The sequence below is a fragment of the Ctenopharyngodon idella genome, chromosome 10 (assembly GCF_019924925.1).
Source record: "Ctenopharyngodon idella isolate HZGC_01 chromosome 10, HZGC01, whole genome shotgun sequence".
NCBI lineage: Eukaryota > Metazoa > Chordata > Actinopteri > Cypriniformes > Xenocyprididae > Ctenopharyngodon > Ctenopharyngodon idella.
Window position 1 is genome coordinate 44,166,572 of NC_067229.1, and position 20,555 is coordinate 44,187,126.

A 20,555-nucleotide genomic window follows, 5' to 3' on the forward strand; every position below is an offset into this window, starting at 1 on the left:
GAGTGCTGTGTAGACAGTCATCTGACATTCACTCAATGCTTTTTATATAATTAAAAGCTTAACATGCCTTCTAAAAACTGCACATAGACACAATATTGTGACGCTGTACTTTAAGGCCACACCTATGACATTCTTTATTTCAAAAGCAGAGAATAATAAAGCTGTCAAGTTACATGACAAAAGGCATTACATACAAATGATCACATACTCATTATTTACAGATGAACTGATTATTTTAAAGTGCTTCAATATGTATTAATACAGAGCTCTGTCTACAAAACATTACACAGCTTCATAAACAATATAAAATATTTTGTATAAAGAATATGATAATGCACTTTTGTTTAAAATGTAGGGGTCACTTCCATTGAATGCTTTGACCAAAACATTTAATAGATAATAACATGAAAAAAGAAAACCAAATACTAATCAAATAACATTAGCAATTCAAATGGAAAAAAAAGTGGACAGTAAAAACCTTTGGGGAAAATACTTATTCTTGAAATAAATGTTGAAATAAATCATATGTTATCCGTCACATGGTTAGGTGGATCTGAGGCAAGCCAAATAATAAACATTCATGTTGTCACCATTTAGTGTAAGGCGTCATAAATCAGGTGTACATAAACCTGATCTTCAGCGCAGTAGTGTGGTTTAGTGAAAGACCTCTGTGATTTGCCCACAAACTTGTATTGTTGTCCATCCCGTATTTGTGATTACAGTGCACATTAAACACAAAACCCTCTGCTACAAAAGTACTGTCCCTCAAACTGACTTCTTCGTCAAGCTCAAGGACATTAAGATGCCGGGGTTCTCCTCCATGACACGGACCAGAAGATTGTCGATATATTGCTCTAATTCACCTATCTTGGAGTCCTTTTGAGAAAGCTGATCCTTCTGCTTTTCCAACAAGTTTACGAGTTCTTCGTGGGTTAACTGGGAGTACGGCCCTGTACGTTTAGCCTCTGGGGCCTGAAAGATGCATTAAAAGTCAAGTGAGAGGAGCAACATCTTAAACAACCATATCAGAGTTCAATTCAATGCATTGTAAACAGTTGCACAATAGTAGATGAGAAACAGAAAGAAAAAAGCTTGCACTACCTTCATCTTGACTTGTATGTGATCTGTAATTGTAGCAGACCTGGAATTGTCTTGGGTCTCTCTGAGGTCTGTCTGCTTGTCAGTGCTGCTCAAGGGTTTCACTGCATGAGGCCTGACAAGAGAACGAGAGCTGTAAGACTTGCAGGCAGCACTGAGATTACAGGGGTGGAATACAAAGCACTCAATCGGAGAACTCTGCCAGAAGACAATTCTTAATAAAAAAAAAAAAAAAAAAAAAAAATGAAAGTGTGACAAATACATTGTGCCCTGAATTGGTTTGCTTTAAGGTACCTTGTAAAAAATGTGAAAATTGAAGCCTTTATTTTCAAAGATGAAAGTGTTCATTTCTGTGGTTTTCAATGATTGGATAACCATTTTAGAGTTAATATAAAAGGAGAAGGTTTACACTGGGAAATTAAACACCCCATCCATTTCACCCGAAACTCTGAAAAAACAGTTTATACCATTGCAAACTGTCTTCTTAAGGGGATAGTTCACCCAAAAATGAAAATTCTGTCATCATTTACCCACCCTCAAGTTGTTCCAAACCTGTATAAATTTCTTTGTTCTGTTGAACACAAAGGAGGATATTTTAAAGAAAGTTTATAACCAGGCTGCTTTGGGGCACTATTGACTTCCATAGTAGAAAAAAAAATTACTATGAAAGTCAATGGTGCCCCAGAACTGTTCAGTTACCCACATTCTTCAAAATATCTTCCTTTGTGTTCAACAGAACAAAGAAATTTACACAGGTTTGGAACAACCTGAGGGTGAGTAAATGATGACAGAATTTTCATTTTTGGGTGAACTATGCCTTTAAGAAAAACCAGTTATGTGGAACATCACATGGAAGTCACCAACAACGAATAATCTTTTACGAAGTAAACCGATATGCACATCTTGCAGTCAAGCAATAAATTACATGAACTTTTGTTGTCATCTTCAAATGACACTTTAATAAATAATATCCCTACTTTTTGGGAAATAATCATTACATGATCATTATAAGAGCCCATTACAATACTTTTGTTACTTGTCCAAGTATAAAAAAAATAAAAAATAAAAAATAAATAAAAATGCAGTTGGCCACAAATAACTTCAACACCAAGCAAAAAGTTCTGTTGGTATTCAATCACACAAGCAGTAAGCAACAATTCAGGCAGGATTTCAGGTGTCCAATCATGCTCCGGGAGGGCCAACTTCCAACCCCAAATAAAGTGACGTGACGTGTGGCCAAGTACGGTGACCCATACTCTGAATTTGTGCTCTGCATTTCACCCATCTAAGTGCACACACACACAGCAGTGAGTAGTAAAAACACACACACCGTGAACACACACCCGGAGCATTTTTGCTGCAGCACCAGGAGAGCAATTGGTGGTTATGTGCCTTGCTCAAGAGCACCTCAGTTGTGGGTAATGAGAGTGGAAGAGAGCGCATTCACTCCCCCAACCAACATTTCCTGCCGGTACTGAGACTCGAACCCGTGACCTACAGATTACAAGCCCGACTCTGTCCGAATCTAGGCCACAACTACCTGAACAAGATAATCAAGGTCTCCAATGTTGCTAGAAACTTCTAGGACTGCATTTCCTAAAAGCAAGTAAATCGTACAGACCACTAGTGCCAATGGTTCCTATGATGCTTTTGGAAAACGCAGTCAATGTCAATGTGTTGGGGCAGGTTAGAGCTAAACTGTGCAGTACAGTGGCCCTCTAGAAGCAGGACTGGACACTCCTGAGTTTGGAGAACTTGCTGAACACCATGTCACATAATTAATATTCATGAGTTGTTGAGTTTAATAACGTGTTTCTACTTTTCAGATCATTGTAATACTACCGTCTGCTATTCTCGAGAGTAAGTCTGTCAAACATTACTTAAAACCTTTTCCAATCTCAAGAACTTTGAATTTTAACTAATGGCTAACAGGAAACTACCGTTGACATCTGCTACTACTTGTAAAGGTCTCTGGAAGTTCTACGAGAGGCCTCACCTGCAGGATTTGAAGGCAGGATCACCTGTTCGCTCATGTTCACTTCCAATATTCTGCCCAATGATGGGCTTAACATCAATCGGTGACACTCTGGCATGCGGCAGAGACCGGTGCGCTGACCCTTGACCTGCTTCCACTCTCGGAGGAGAATGTTCAGTCTTAATTTGCACTTCATTTTTCTTGAGAGCTTGATTCAAGATTGGTGATGAGCTTCCATGGGATGGAGTAAAACATGAGGTTGGCATGCTACTATTATTAGTTAATGACTTGTCTTGATCTTGTCTGGTGGGTTGACTGGTTGACTTCAGTACAGATTCTGGTTGCTGGCTTGTTGAGTTCTGGTTACCAGTTGCTGCTGAATTGGCAGGAGGCAACGGGGCCCGACTCTTCTTTTTGGAAACACCAATATCAGACAGGACATTTTCAATATTGCACAGAACCTTTCCAAGGATTGGTTCAGACCTTAAAGAAACGTCTTCTCCAAGAGAGTCTTGTTTACACATTGGTGGCAAATCCTCTTGTCTACTTTCTCTTGAGGAAAGGTCATCAGAGTGTACAGACTCAAGTTTGGCGAAAGGCTCTTCAGATAGAGGAAGATCATCAAGCTTGCTAGTCGACTGCTTTGAAGACTCATCTAGTTGATCAGTGCAAGAGTTTGAGGAAGCTCCGTCTTCAATAAGGGATACAGCATGTTCAATCAAATGGACGTTACGAATGGCTAGGATGTTGGGTTCAGGTTCAGATGCAGAATTCTTGCGTGATGTTGACTGTAATAAAGGCTTTGGAGCTGGACCCTTGTTGTGTTTAATTTTTTTGACCTCGGTAGATATAAAAGGGTTGGTTTCTTGTCCGTTACTGGGAAGACTCTGGCTAAGATGTGATAAACTGGTGTTCCTAAATTTGTCTGCGTCAGAAGTCCTTGATTTATCCTGCGAGACTGGGCGCACTTTGTTCATCTGGTCTTTTTCCTGGAATCTAGTAGTTCTCCATTCTCCAATATGAAGAGGAGTGGTAGATTGGTCTGCATGTTCGTTTTGCATTTCTTGCCTGTTCTTTGAGACTTCTGGTGGTAAAGGTGCGGGACATTTGTCTTGTCGTGAACTGCAGTCTCCACCATCCTCAGATGCTTTAGATGGAAAACTTTGTGTGGCTCGAGGAATTGCTGGTGCTCTTGGAGGGATGTCTAGTTTTCCTATCTGCGCCTTGTTCTGGGGAGGCGTCGGGGCACGTCGTTTCTTCTCTGACCTTTCTGCGATGTTTCCGAGACTGGCAATGCTCTCTGTGTTTCCGCTAATGGCATCAGAATCATATAAGAAGGGGTTGGTGTTTGGCACAGATGCTTGTGAAAAGAAGATTCCAGAAACAGAACTGAAGGAGCAGGATAATGAGAGGGAAGATTAAACTCGATCTAACATATCTGCTAAATATCTAAATGCATTGCAAGTAAAAAGCCACTTTGCTTTGCTCAATAGCAATCAAAACAATAAAAGCATCAAACACATTAAAACTGACCTAGTTACTTTCATTGAACACATTCCTGGTGTTCCTGAGTAAATGTTGTCAATATCCCTAAACTTTTTAAAGGGATAGTAAACGCTAGAATTAAAATTACGCTCTATCATTTATTTAACCTCATGTCATTCCAAACTTGTTTTGAATAAGTTTATATGGACATTTATTGCATTTGAGCAACAAAGGTTTCTGAAAAAAACTCAGATGAAAAAATTTGGGCACAGAACGTCCTTACTTTAACTGCTGCCTTGAAGAGATAACTGGTTTAGATTTAAAAAGCCACCCACAAATTGTGCTGTCTCTCAGTCTCCTACACATTCCAGAACCATTTCATGAAGCCCTCAAGTCTAAACACATGAGTCAGAGAAAAGGAACTGCTTGATCAGCTGTTTTCCAGGGAAACAGATTTCTCCAGTTTCCCCTGGGTTAGACCTCAATTAAATACCACATGAGAGTCAACACAATGAGGGTTAGAGACCCTATAAATAACTGTCAGCATTAATGCATTTCAGCAGAAATAAACAGATAAGACCATGGTAAGAAAGATTCTGTTTATTCAGGTTTTGGTATTTCATTTGGTTAAGGGTTATTCAGCTAAGTCAGTATGTTAATCACCTTCAGAAAACATGATGGAGAAAGACAAATAGAAGTTGTAAATGTCTATACTACACTTGGAGTCCTTAAAAAAAAAAAAATAAATAAATACAAAAAAAAGTTTCAAAACAACTGCTTCTCATGCCAGACGTTTTTTTGGACGCGTACAGACACACACACACACACACACACACACACACTAACACACACACACTAACACACACACTAACACACACACTAACACACACACACTAACACACACACACTAACACACACTAACACACACACACACACTAACACACACACACACACACACACACACACACACACACACACACACACACACACACACACACACACACACACACACACACACACACACACACACACACACACACACACACACACACACACTAACACACTAACACACAGAGAGAGAGAGATTACTGCATATTTCATAATGGTGCCAAAAGCTCTTACGGGATGGTGTTAATCATGGCAGTGTGGTGTTATGGACCCTACCACACTGAAATCGAGTTCAAGCATACTAAAGAAACACAGAGACATTTCCATGCCTTTAATATTCAAGCTGTGATCACAGGTCATGGATTTGCCTTCCAGCAGAATTGGTAAAAAGGAGATGATTGGAGAATGATTTGAAACAGTTCTGAGAAATGATAAATGAATGAGTTATGAAGAACATGGACTGTCAATGAGCTGCAAAGAAGTTGAGTTGTTAGAGACTGCCGGATGTCTGTCAAGCCACAAACTTCATGAAAAAGGAGTGCTTCAATTTTGGTTCTGGTAAACAGAAGCTAAATACATTCAAACGACTGATCAATTTGCTGTCAAGTAAACTTAGTAGGTTGCTTATTTACATTTTAGAATGTTATGCAAAGTGCACAGTAACACCCCATTTGTCCAAAATCTACCCCACATAGCTGTATATTAAACATCAAATGTGTTCTGATTGGCTGATTTTAACACTTCCCACAGCATTTTGCTTTCACTAAGGACAAATAAATTACTAAGCTGTCATTGTGTTTTGAGGCCTGATTCATGTAACACATATATTCTTTGTAAAATGTTGAAAAAACATTCTTAGGCAACAATTTATATAAGACCGGATTCACTAAGGACTTACATTAAAAATCTGTTTATGTTTCATGAATAAGGTGAAAAGGGTGTAGTTTAAATACACAAGCTTCTGTGATTTCAGGTAACAAACTGACCTTGGCTTAACTGCAGACACTTTGGTTGAGCGACTGAGGGCTTCAGGTTGAAGAACAGAGGGTTGCTCGAAGGGATTGCTGGAGCTCTCGTCTAATGATAGAGGGTCTTCAAAGGGATTTATGGATGGGACGTAGTCCGAGTTAATCTCATCAGGTGCTTTTTTACTTGTATTCAGTCGAGCACTTCTGGGTTTTACCTCGGGCCGCTGTTCTTTCTTTTGTCTCTCCATTTCTTCTTTCTCTTGCCTGATTCTCTCCTGGTCTGCTTTCTCTTTCAGCTTCCTCTTCTCCTCCTCTTCCTCAGCCATTTTCCTCGCCTGCTCTTCTCTCATCCTTTCTTCCATTTTCTTTTTCTCGAACTCCATCTTCTCTTTTTCCATCCGTAGCCTTTCTTGCTCTTTCATTTCTTTCTCCTCAGTCATTCTTCTCTCTTCTTCCACTTTCCTTTTCCTCTTTTCCTCTGCTTCCACCTTTTCTTTTTCCTTCCGTTGTCTTTCCTCTTCTTCAGCTCGTCTTTCCATCTCGACATTTCTTGCCTCTCCTTTTTTATGCAGCTTTTCATTCTCAAGTCTTGTTCTCTCCTCTTCCTCCATTCGTCTCCGTTTATCTTCTTCCTTCCTAGCCTTTTCCTCTTCCTCCATTCTCTTCCTTTTCTCCTCTTTGATCCTCTCCTCCTCAACCTTTCTTCTTTCCTCTTCCTGTCTAATTCTTTCCTGTTCCTTCTTTATTCTGATCATTTCCTCCTGCTCAATCCTTTTCCTTTCTATCTCCTCTTTCTCAATCCTGCTCTTTTCCGCTTCCTGTTTCTCTAGCTTCCTCTTCTCTTCCTCCCTCTCCATCCGTTTCCTCTCCTCTTCCCTCTCTATCCTCTTTCTCTCTTCCTCTCTCTCAATCCTTTTTCTCTCCTCTTCCTGTTTCTCTAGCTTCCTCTTCTCTTCCTCTCTCTCCATCCGTTTCCGCTCCTCTTCCCTCTCTATCCTCTTTCTCTCTTGCTCTCTCTCAATCCTTTTCCTCTCCTCTTCCTGTTTCTCTAGCTTCCTCTTCTCTTCCTCTCTCTCCATCCGTTTCCTCTCCTCTTCCTTCTCTAATCTCTTTTTTTCCTGTTCTCTCTCAATTCGTTTCCTCTCTTCCTCTTCCGCCTGTCTCCTTTCCTCCTCTAGTCTTTTCCTGACTTCCTCTTCCTGTTTCCTTTGTTCTTCTTGTTTTCTGTGCATCTCTTCCACTGAATTCTCTTGAGTTTGTAGCTCAGAGGTTTTAAGAGAGTCCATTGAGGTGCTGGAGGTTTTCCTGTCATGACCTCTGCGCAGGTCCTCCATTGACCCATGGCCTGAGCTGTTCAGGCTGAAGGTAGAACCAGCTCTGGATCCTCTGTTCTCTGACTCTTCCGTGTAGACATGACTGCCATTGATGCACAGGTTGTTCTGCGCCATGCCCAGTCCAAGAGAGCCGGTACCTTGGGAAACCTTGCTGTCAGAGCTTCCGGTCCGTTTGTGCTTCAGAAATTTAAATTTCTTTTTGCCTTTGAAGATAAAAAGAGGGAAGTCAATAATATTACACCTTTGAAATTTTGCACCAGTTTAAAAATGTTGGCAGACACTGATTTCTACTAATTATGTTATGTAGGGATGCACAATCTATCAATACTATAGTGATTATCGGTATATATGATTTTGAAGATTTGTTAAATTTATCTGTAATTTATCGGTCAACACAGAATATTTAATTGTTCATGCTCATTTTCCCCATTTTTACATTTACTTTGTCATCATCTAACATATTAACAACTTAAAATTAATATTAAAAAAAAAAAAAAAAAAAGAAAAAAAAAAAAGTCTTTCTTTTGGAAAGCGTCCAGGAGCAGCAGCTCATTTGCATTTAAAGGGACACACCTACAAAAACAATGTGTTTTTGCTCTCACCCAAATAGGGGCAAAATTGACAAGCTATAATAAATGATCTGTGGGGTATTTTGAGCTGAAACTTCACAGACACATTCTGGGGACACCAAAGACTTATATTACATCTTGTGAAAGGGCCATTATAGGTCCCCTTTAATATTTAGTGCTGCACAATCATGATTTTTCATGGCTGATTCCGAATTTTTCACAAGTAAACTGGCCGATTCCGATAGCCGATTTGTTTCTGTTTAAGCAAATTTATTTGTTTTTTTATTTACTCTATAACAGGCCAAACTGGCCTTAAACAAAAATATATGTAGCCATCTGAAATTAGAGGCAACCACTGCATTTTAATCACAATCCAAATAAACATCAGCTGTTTCTGATTTGAATTAGATAGTATAATTTCAAGATTTAAAGCAAAAACAGAATGGTCTGACTTTAGATATGTGAAATTATGCAACATTAAACATACCTGTAAAAAAAAAACAACAACAACAAAAAAAAACAGCAGACAGACTGAAAGAAAATGCAAATTCACTCTCTGACAGTAGGTGGCGCTGCCGACCGGTGCATCTTTATTAATATCGGTCAGAATTTTAAATGAATATGACTTGATTTCTTAATATCATGGGGAAAAACTTTGTTTTAATTTTAAAATAATGATTTGATACCTTCAGGAGACTCTACATTTAGGCCAGACGATCTGCTCAGACTGATGGCCGAGTCTTTTTCAGGCAGGGTGGCGAGCGTGGACATGGACTGGGACATGTTACGGTGCAAACCCGGCTTTGGAGCAAAGAGAGACTTCAGTTTATTCTTCTTTTTGGCTCCAGGTGTGACGTCAGTTTCTTCCTCGCCCTCGCTGTCAGTCAGTACCTGTCCAACTGAAGGCACAATAGCGGAAGCAGAATCTGACATCCCATCTTTCTTTTTCCCTTTAAGCTTATCTTTAAACTTGCCAAGCCGTGAGCGTGACTTGTCCGGGCCGGAGAGGTCGTACATGCTGGCGGTCATGTTGTTCTTCATGAACTGAATGTCTAGGAGCACCTCACCCCTGTCTTTGTCAGCCTTTCCTGTCTTGCCCATCAGTTTATACCATCTGTTGAAAACAAATTGCACAGGATGTTTAGTTTCAAGTATTTTTCATTTCCCAGAGAACCCCCCTCAAAGAAAAAAGAAAGCTAGAGGCAAGATTGAGATGAAAGATACGAGACCATGAAATGAGATTGTGTTGTGTCGTGTAGTTACACTTTGCAAAATTGGTCAGAATTGCAAAAACAACAAGGTTGTTGTACACTCAAAGCTATGAGATTCCAAAGTCCAAGTAAATAGTTTCACGTGATTGCTGACATTCCTCAGCGACTATAAACCAGAATGGCACATCACGGTTCAATGACCTAGACACTGACCTGTCATAACTCAGACACTAGTGTAGATCAATGACTTCAGTGTTTAACAAAAAAAAAAAAAAAAAAAAAAAAAAAAAAAAAATTTATATATATATATATATATATATATATATATATATACACACACACACACACACACACACACACACACTGCATTGGACAGCTTGAAATTAAAAACCTGCATTTTCCTTTTGGCCATCAATAACATTGGTCTATCAATCTAAAAAGCCCAAAAAACAACATACAGCCTTGAGCAAGCTGTTTCTGAGCTGCAATAAGAGATGCATCATGTTGTTTTCCAGGCTGAATGTTGTAGGAAATTAATGACTAAGCTGGTGAGCTAACATGACTGTAAGAAACAACAAACTTAGATCCATGAAAAACAGGGGAATAAGATGAGGACACAAGGGTGCTGTAACTGCACACAGGCCTCCTTTTATGGAAAGTTAAGCTTGCAGTAGCGCATGGCTGTGAGAATGGAGTGGGTGGCTTAGAAAAGCAATTTTGAGAAAGTTCTGTGAATAATGATACTGACACTCACGGCAAAAGCACTGGCATATTAGGGTCAGATGAGGAATGAGATAAAACCTTATAAGAGTCAAACTTGTTTCTTTAAAGGGTTAGTTCACCCAAAAATGAAAATTCTGTCATTAATCACTCACCCTCATGTCGTTCCACACCCGTAAGATTTTTGTTCATCTTCAGAACACAAATTAAGATATTTTTGATAAAATCAGATGACTCAGTGAGGCCTGCATTGACAGCAAGGCAATTAACACTTTCAAACACCCAGAAAGGTACTAAAGATATATTTAAAACAGTTCATGTGACTACAGTGGTTCAATCTTAATGTTATGAAGTGACGAAAATACTTTTTGTGCACCAAAAAAAAAACCAAAATAACTACTTTATTCAACAATATCTTTTGATGGGCGATTTCAAAACACTGCTTCATGAAGCTTCACAAATCTTTTGTTTCGAATCAGTGGTTCGAAGCGAGTATCACTGCAAAAGTCATGCCCCCCAGTGGTGAACCATTGAAATTTCATAAATCTTCATGAAGCAGTGTTTTGAAATCGCCCATCACTAGATATTGTTGAAGTCGTTTTTTTTTTTTTTTGGCACACAAAAAGTATTCTCATCGCTTCATGACATTAAGGTTGAACCACTGTAGTCACATGAATGGTTTTAAATGTGTCTTTAGTTCCTTTCTGGGCATCTGGAAGTGTTAATTATCTTGCTGTCAATGGAGGCCTCACTGAGCCATCGGATTTTATCAAAAATATCTTAATTTGTGTTAAGATGAATGAAGGTTTAACAGGTTTGGAACGACATGAGGGTGAGTAATTAATGACAGAAATTTCATTTTTGGGTGAACTAACCCTTTAAACTTTAATCATTGCAGGAAAACCCCATATAAAATATGACACAGTGTCTGACATAAGGTTTGGCGATAAAATAAAATAATAAAATCCCAAGGTCTGTGTAAATAGTTTCATGTGATTGTTGACATTCCTCTGGTTATAAACCAGATCAGTATGTTACATTTGAATGACCAAGAGACTGTCTTATCATAACTCAAGGACACTAGTGGAGAACAACGACTTCAGGGTCTAAAAAAAAAAAAAAAAAAAAAAAAAAAAAAAAAAAAAAATCTACTCCATAGAAGGATAATGGTCTCAAATGAAAGTGCATTCTGAAATTAAAATCTGCATTTTAGACAAAACATATCAAAAACATAAAATATGACACACAGTGCCTAACTTCAAGGTTTGGAAATTATATGAAATGAAATGCTGGGATAATTGTCTTGCCTTTTTATAAGAGGTCCAGGGGGAAAATGAACTGGTGATGATCACAGAACTTATAGTCTCAATTCAATATAGTCTCAATTCAAAAAACATTAACCGTTTTGTGTCTCAATCAGCCTCTTCAACAGCAGTTGCTACTTTACGTGTTTATGATGACAGAACATGCACTACTGGACACAGTGAGTAATGCAATTATTATGCTATGGAGAAAATAACATGTTGGGTGTGTGTTTAAATGACTCTGTGGCTATCTGATGAATAATAATGTGATGACTCTGGAGCTAAATATAGCATCTCACCCTAGGATTATTAGTGATCTCTGCCACCCGCCTACACCTCAACAACATTTAGCACCATTACACAGCACATCTACGTCAAGAGAATAACATACTGGCTATTAGGAATGGACAAGATTGCTAAAAACAACTCAGTTTTACCATGATATTTTTATATTTCCTCCGTTATGGCTCAAAAAGCTATGGGTTTTTTTTTTTTTTAAATCAGAGAGATCGTAATCAAAAAATACACAGTAATTGTTACCAACAAGCAGAAGTGAAACGAGTAAAATGGACCCAGAGTACACCAATTTAGTTTTATAAAAAAAAGTCTTGTTTTCCTAACAAAGATTAATAAATACTGTAACAAATGTATTGCTCATTTCTAGTTCATGTTAGCTAATACATTAACTAATATTAGCAAATGAGACCTTATTGTAAAGTGTTACCAATAATCTTGTACTGACAAAAAAAAAAAAAAAGCAATATTGAATATGCTATAAAGATTTTATCACCAGGCTTTTAATGTCATCACATTTCTGAATCATCGTCACATTTTTAATGATTACTACATGTAAATAATCTAACATTTGACATTGCAGAGTTTTGACTTTACTAGACATTAAACTAAGAGCATGAATAACTGAAATCATGGTGTAAAACAGGAATTTCAGGGCGTTAAACAGAAGTGGTTAAAGGGATTGTAACTACAAAGTTGCTGAATCAAGTTCTGGAGAGACTGAACCCTAAGCAATTGCAATTATGCTCTTAAACAATAAGTGTTGCTAAACCATATTTCCTTAAAGCTAATTACACAATGACATGAGAAACGACTTTGCACATTAGGGAGGTACTAATTTGACACGACATGTTCTGACAACACCTCACACCCATAGAAACCCACTGATGCAAACACAGTTCCTGATGATGTGATGTCACTCAGACCGCTGTGAACTGCACACAAGTTGCATTAAAGGGATAGCTCACTCTTACGTTGTTCCAAACCTGTATGAGTTTCTGTCTTCTGTTGAACACAAGAGATGATATTTTGAAGAATATTGGTAACCAAACAGTTGACAGTAGCCACTGACTTTCATAGTATTTTTGTCCTACTATGGAAGTCAGTACTGTCAACTGTCTGGTTACCAACATTCTTCAAAAAAAAAATCTTGTTTTGTGTTCAACAGAAGACAGAAACTCATACAGGTTTGGAACAACATAAGAGTGAGCTATCCCTTTAATGCAACTTGTGTGCAGTTCACAGCAGTCTAAATGAAACAACTTGAGGGTGTTAATGATAACAGAATTATTATTTTGGGTGAACTATCTCTAAGTTCTGATCACAGAAGGGAAGTTGCAACAGGGTGTTGCCTTGTTTAAGAGGGGGTTTTTGGTGAGAGCTTTTAGATAAGCTATTATCTAGTAAAGAATTAACCTAACATGAAAATGAGCTATTTTTTAAACAAATTAAAAGTCTGCTCCCTCCACACACACAAATATTAAAATCATGTCATCATTTTAACGTAATATATTGAACCACTTACTTTTGATGTTACATCATGATTTCCCCATTACAAAAACATTCTCAATTTCTCAAAATTCACTCTTGAAATTAAATATATTTAACTATAATATATACTATTATAGTTTGTGTATTTTGAATTAGATTTTTAATTTTTGTTGTTGTTTTTGTCTTAAACTATATAAACTTTTAAAAAAAAAAAATTAAGTTTTAGTTATTACAAATTTAGTTGTTGTAGTACTTAAACTTAACAAAAAATGAGAAATGTCGCCTTACCTTATTTCATTTCAGTTATTGTTTATTTTATGTAATTTTTTATATATATATATTATATATATATATATATATATATATATATATATATATATATATATATATATATAGTTTTACTGCTATTTTACTGCAAAATTTTGACTTTCTACATCATGGCAGGAAGAAAACTAAATTTTATTCAATTTTCTCACATTTCACATGGTCAAGCTCAACCATACAGTACAGGAAAAAGTGATCAAACAAATATTTTTCATTAATTTATGTGAAATACACATTTATCAAACCAACATTTGATAATAAAGTTGCAAATATTGCAAATATAAATATACTGTAATTTAACGCAAATTAAAACATGCTCATGTAATTGATTGTTTACAAGATTAATAGTTGAAGATTTCCAGGTAAGCACCTCTTTTCATTTTTTTTTTTTGGAAGTGTGTAAAAAATGCCTTTCAGGCCCTATTTTGTTCCCTACTTATGGAAAGTGTCAGTTAAGATAATAAACTAAATAAGGAAAGTTCTTGATAAACTCAACTGTTTTGCCCTGAAATATCCTCAATACCAGCTGTGCTCTGACAGGAAGTACAAGCAGCATCAGACGAATCAGCACTGGATGTCTCATTGTTCCAGTGTATCTCTCAGCAGCTTGACTTCCTGTATGTGCCAGTGCGCTGATAAGGCCGTTGAGCGACAGGACTGTTTTATAGCACACAGCAGCGCAGGAACCTTGTCAGCGCTGGCAAAATATGAAGAGTTTATTCATTTTGTTCTAAAGATATTTAACAAATGATCTATGATGCTCAGATAATTGGACATATTTTGTCATGTGACATAAAAACATGATACCTTATAGGAATTTATTAATACTTCCAAACTGGCAAAATATCACGAGCCAAGGTTTAAAGTAACTTCGCCGATATTCAACCCACTTTGTTGTTGCAATATTGGTACTATATACTTATATAAACAATGATTACTTGTTCTCAATGTACCAGGACCGAGAAATTCACATTTATTTGTCAGCAGAAATCCAACAGATGACGCAAAACACGCCAGTTTGAAAAGTTCACTATAAACACAGAGGTTTTTCTGATTTTTGGTCATGGCGTTCTCTCTGTATTTAGGATTACATAAGTCTTTAGCCACTGCCTGCCTACAATACACTGGATCCTTCACTGGAAACTGAAAGTAACTCACTCCGGCGAAATGTTTACTCTTTGAATTCTTGCACCCGGGAACAATACAAGTTGACACCATTATGACAAAGTTTGCAAAGAAGTATTTCCTACTAAAGCAAGTGATATTTGACTCTGGTAAACTTATCCATAGAAGACTTGTGGGAGTGGCCTTGGATGGCAACATGCCCATCTTTATTTTTCTTTGTTTTCTCTAGTCTGGTAGCACTGATTTCAAATTTTTTTTTTTTTTTTTTCTTCCTGCATAGGCAGCCAACTCAACCGGATGACAAAAAACATGCCAGTTTGAAATGTTGACTACAAATACAGAGATTTTTCAGATTGTCTGTTGCGCTGTTCTCTCTGATTTTTTTGCAGTCTTTAGCCATTGCCTACAATGTGCTGGATCACTGGAAACCGAAAGTAATTCACTCCCACTAAACGTTTACTCTTTAAATCCTTTCACCCGGGAACAAAACAAGGTGAAACACCATTATAGCTAAAAGTTTGCTAAGAGGTATTTCCTACTAAAGCAAGGTGGTATTTGATTCTGGTAAGTGTATCCATAGCAGACAGGTGGGAGTGGCCTTGGATGGCAATATGCCAAGTGCATTATGGGTGTTGAAATTTTCCTACCTATTTGGCAAAAGGGAAGACAGCCTGTTTTCTTTGTTTTCTCTAGTCAGGTCAGGTCTAGAACCGATTTCAATTCTTTTCACCTTTCTTCTGCACTGACAGCCAAGTTTTATTGAAAGCCCATTTTGCCAGTAGTGAAGTGACCCTTTAAGTTTTCTTAACCTTGAATTATTTCTGCTGAGGTAAAAGACATTACATTTAACTATGCAAAACCTGTAATATTCGAAGGAGAAAAGTCGACAACAGACTGCCAACAACGGAAACTTTGTTAGCAATCGGAGAAGACGTTTTCCCATTCTGCCTCAAATCAGGAAATAGTTACTGTGTCAATTTCTCAGTGGATAAGGTCACGCAGAAAGGAATGGCTGATGCCTTTTGGGAGCTTCTGTATTAGCATGAGGCATTTAGCATATTTTAGGCATATCCTCTGAAGCATCCTCTATATGTGTGACAGAGAGAAAACTAAGTGCTTTCTTCACTTTGAAGTCTGAAGCAGTTGACAAGCCTTGACTTTATGCCACGCTAACAGAAATTGAGTTATCAGGCAATGCGTGTAACGTATATCATAGCCTGAGAGAGAACTAGGGCACAAACAGAACAATCAGACACCAGAAAAGGGGATGTTAAATATTTAACCTTCTCCAAAATATTGTTTTATGTAAATATCTGAACAATATAACAGGGGAATCTGAGTGTGAGAGTAAATGTGCACAGAAGGGGTGTGAGTTATACAGCACATTTTAATACTAAGGTTCTGAGGGTGTTAAAACACACACACTACCATTTAAAGTTTAGGGTTGGTAAGGCTTTTTAATGTTTTTGAAAGAAGTCTCTTATGTTCAACAAAGCTGCATTTATTTAAATCAAAAATACAGTAAAAGAGCAATATTGTGAAATATTACAATTTAAAATAACTTTTGTAATTTTAATATTTTTAAAATATAATTTATTCCTGTGATGTAAAGCTGAATGTTCAACATCATTATACTCTAAAAAATGTTGGGTTAAAAACAACCCAAGTTGGACTGAAAATGGACAAACCCAGGGGTTGGGTTAAATGTTTGCCCAACCTGCTGGGTAGTTTTATTTAACTTAACTATTGTTTAAAAATGACTATTCCTTAAAATGAACCCAAAATATGTTGGAAATGAACATTCATTAATATGTTTTTTTTTTTTTAAAAAAAGAACATTTATTAATAAGTTTAGCAAATAATAATTAAACAATAAACATTTAATAAATTGCTTATTAATAAATGTTCACCTTTTGATTATTATTGTTGCCTCTAGTAATTATGGGTCTGATTTTTAACCTATTTTGGGTTCATTTTAAGCCAGCCATATAGTAATTTTTAAACAATAGTTGGGTTAAATAAAACTGCCCAGCACACTGCAACATTTAACCTAACCTCTGGGTTTGTCCATTTTCAACCCAACTTGGGTTGTTTTTAACCCAGCATTTTTCAGAGTTTACTTCAGTCTTCAGTGTCACATGATCCTTCAGAAATCATTTTAATATGCTGATTTGCTGCTCAAGAAACATGTATTATTGTTATATTCAAAAGAACAGCATTTATTTGATATAGAAATCTTTTGTAAACTTTATCAATGTCTTTGTCACTTTTGATCAATTTAATGCACCCTTGCTGAATAAAATATTAATTTCTTTAAAAAAAATAATAATGATAATCATCTCAACTGACTCTGAACTTTTGAACAGCAGTATTAACAATAGTAATAGTGATGCTATAGCCTTAACCAATACCAAAAAATAATAAATGTTTTATAAGTAATGACCTTTAAAAAAAAAAATAATAAAAAAAAACAGGAACTAGTTTTGGTAGATTACAGTAGATTAGAAAATACTGATATGACAATCAGTAAAATTGACAACAGAGAAGTACAGGAAGTAATTCAAGTTTTTGATTCATCTTGGCAGAAAGAATGAATCAGCTTCTTGGAAATTGATGGGCCGTTTACGCGATACCATTTTCAACTAAAAACGGAAAACTTTTTATGCGTTTTGGTCATTCATTTAAATGACAACGGCACTTTGGAGGCCTGAAAATGCAAACATTTGAAAACAGGTTTCAAAGTGCACGTTTGTGAAAACAGTACAGTTGTCATCTCCGTGTAAATTACAAAAACACAAATTTGCATATTTTGTGTTCAGTCAATAGACACCTAGTGACATCGCCAACTACTGGCCTGGCATGAATAATACAGCTTTTTTTTTGTCATTTTTTGCAGATCCATGTGAACAGGGACCGTTCTGACGACGTTGTCATCTGTACATAGGAAAAACTTTTCTATTTTTAGTACATTGCTGTACCCTAAAGCAATATTCTGGGTTCAACACAAGTTATACTTAATCGATGTAGCACAATGTTGATTACCACAAAAAACTATTTCCTAAAAAACAACAACACTAAATTAGGTTACACTTACAATGGAAGTGAACGGGGCCAATCCATAAATATTAAAATACTCAAAATACTCAATACTACAGCCACAAGATGTTAACAATATGCATGTTAACATGATTTTACGGTGTAAAGAAACGCTTATTAACTTTAGTGCTTTTATAAAAGCTTCACATTTCTGCTTTTAAATCCTCCAAAAATTGGCCCCATTCAACCTCTATACTTTTTAACAGGAAGGACAAGTTATGTAAAATCAATTAATTTTGTGGAAGTCACAAATGCTGGCAATTTTTGCTCAACTTCAACTGAATTTTGAATGATCAAATGACATTTTCCAGTGATAACACCCTGTTGATGTCAGCCACAAGATCTTTTACAATCACCATCAGAACGGCAGATCAGTTTGCAAGAAAAACGAGGTCCAGTTTCATATGAGAGTCAGCTTACTTCAAGACACCTGACTGCGTTTCCGGTTCCTCTGACCTGGGGGAACAGCAGCCCACGCTGGAACAGGACGAGATATGACTTATTTAGCATAACAAGCTCTATCACATGACGACAGGAAACGTCTCAGTCAGACCCAAAAGAACCCAACAGCAAAGAAGCCAAGCTCTCATGTGGCCTAGTTAATTAGAAAACATCTTTCACTCTGACTCAACAGTGAGATGAACTTATAGAGCAAAACAATTATTCGGCAGAAGGCCAGATGAGCGTTGGCTGCTTTTGTGCACGAGATTGAATTAGCTCTCGTAATGAAAATGACCAGGCGAGCTATAATCAAAAGCTTTGAGCAAGCAAACAATGAAAGTCATTCAGAGAGCAGGTGAAGAAAAAACAAGCTCTTTAAAGCAAGCTCTTCAAATCCAAGGTCAGAACACTGTGATGGATTTGTGTGCCGCTTTGTAAATTTCAGTTGCTGTTTTGCCGTGACTGATGTTACAATGATGTCTAGAGCTAAACTAATTTATTCATGAATTCTGTGCATAATGTACACCGTGTGGCTCTGGATTACAGCGAGATGGAATAACCACCAGATCTAGTCGAACAGATTTCCACCGACCTTCAACAAACATTCCAATGGAATGTCAATGGAATTTCCATCATAATTTAGAAATAATCCTAACAGGCTCAAACAAGAATCACATACAGCACAATCCCACTGGATAAACTGAAATTCTGAACAAATAAACCAAAAGAGGAATTTCTATCCAACAGGTTATTCTACGTTCTATCAAGTTATTTTTTGTTTGATCTTATTAAGATCTCATTTCCACATTTCATTAGCATTCATTTAGGATTTTCTTATCCTTAAAAGAAATCATCTTATGTAAATATAAAAGACTTGATTCATTGTCAGTTGTGGAGGTCTGTGACATTTCTGGTTAAGGGAAAAAATCCTGCCATGTTCCCTTTGGTCTACCATGACCAAGTGCATGAGAATTTAAAGCACAGCTCATTATTTCCAGCCACATAAGGAAGATTAAGTGGATAACATAATATGTCCACATAAGGAGATCCCTCAGCACAGAAGTATTCTTGTGAAATACCATTGAAACACTAACAAGAAGCAGAGAAAAGTTAGATGCAGTTGAGAAATGCCTTAGTTTGTCAGAAGGATATCAGATATCCTCTGCCAAGTGTGTGTGTGTGTGTGTGTGTGTGTGTGTGTGTGTGTGTGTGTGTGTGTAATTATATATATATATATATATATATATATATATATATATATATATATATATATATAAATTAAATGTTTTAGTGTAATACATTTCACGTGACGCACAGAACATAAGAATGCACAAGTCATCAGGATACATGTAAAGTCACGTTCACTCACGCTGTTTTATCACGGGATTTATTGTCCTGGAGTTCCAGGAGGTTGATGGTCGCCTGACCGAGCATTTTATCGGGTCCCATCAGAGCCCGGTGCATCACACACACCTGTAGGGTACAGCGCTCCGCGTTACCGGGGTGAAAGAGCGGCAGGTCGAACGCGGCCTCCTCTTTCCACACCGGCGCGACGCTCTTCTCGGCCACCGAGGTGGAGAACTTATCCTTGGCCACCTGCATGATGGCGTACGCGTCGTTGGTGCCATTCTTCCCCTTGATCCGCAAACCCCTCGCCTGGAGCACCGTTACCTGGACGCTGGTAGGATACCACTGCTGGCTTTGATCTGCCAGAGACATTTCTGTGAGAACCTAAACCCGTTTCAGTTGGAACTGAAAACTCAACAGGACGCGCGAGCCGTCCTGCCCAACGAGAAGTTTCTATGTGTCAAAGATCCGTTAATGTTTCGCTGGAAAAGTTTCACCTTGTCCAGTGAAGCAACAAGTGAGCGTCACTCTGAGGCCACGCCCCACACGCCTTTTCACAGATGGGGCAACTGCGCGTGGGCGTGGTCTGTTGTGACGCAACGAACAACTGTTGTTTTGGGCACTGGGCAGAGCTGTGGATTAGAGCAGTGCCTGGAAACAATCTCTGAAAAATGCTTAATCTTTGTTGTCAAAGAAATTGGATACAATAGGCTATATATATATCATTTTCATTACTAAGGAAAATTTATGTTTCCTAAGATTTAATTTACATGACTAGGCCAAAATGAAACCCTTTGTTGTAAGCATAATAAAAAAAATCTAAAAATAAAAAAGATTAACATCACGCGCAGATCTTTGAGTTTGGGAATTGGGACCCATAAATGG

The 20,555-nt window shown here is 37.3% G+C and overlaps 1 protein-coding gene across 3 annotated transcripts; it reads right to left on the minus strand.

Annotated features, from left to right (window-relative positions):
• Positions 1 to 95: 95 nt before the first annotated feature.
• On the minus strand, positions 96 to 20,205 carry rab11fip1b (RAB11 family interacting protein 1 (class I) b). Of its 3 annotated transcripts, none has more exons than XM_051910453.1 (6): positions 19,693 to 20,205; positions 9,004 to 9,431; positions 6,433 to 7,951; positions 3,095 to 4,384; positions 1,102 to 1,213; positions 96 to 972 (listed from the first exon to the last, which is right to left on the minus strand). In XM_051910453.1, the coding sequence occupies exons 1-6, from the start codon at positions 20,040 to 20,042 to the stop codon at positions 766 to 768; spliced, it is 3,906 nt and encodes a 1,301-aa protein (XP_051766413.1). In that variant the 5' UTR covers positions 20,043 to 20,205; the 3' UTR covers positions 96 to 765. The 3 variants fall into 3 exon arrangements, with proteins under 3 accessions (XP_051766413.1, XP_051766412.1, XP_051766414.1); XM_051910452.1 differs by having other exon boundaries at positions 3,095 to 4,462; XM_051910454.1 differs by lacking the exon at positions 3,095 to 4,384 and having other exon boundaries at positions 19,693 to 20,200.
• Between the last annotated feature and the right edge of the window lie 350 nt (positions 20,206 to 20,555).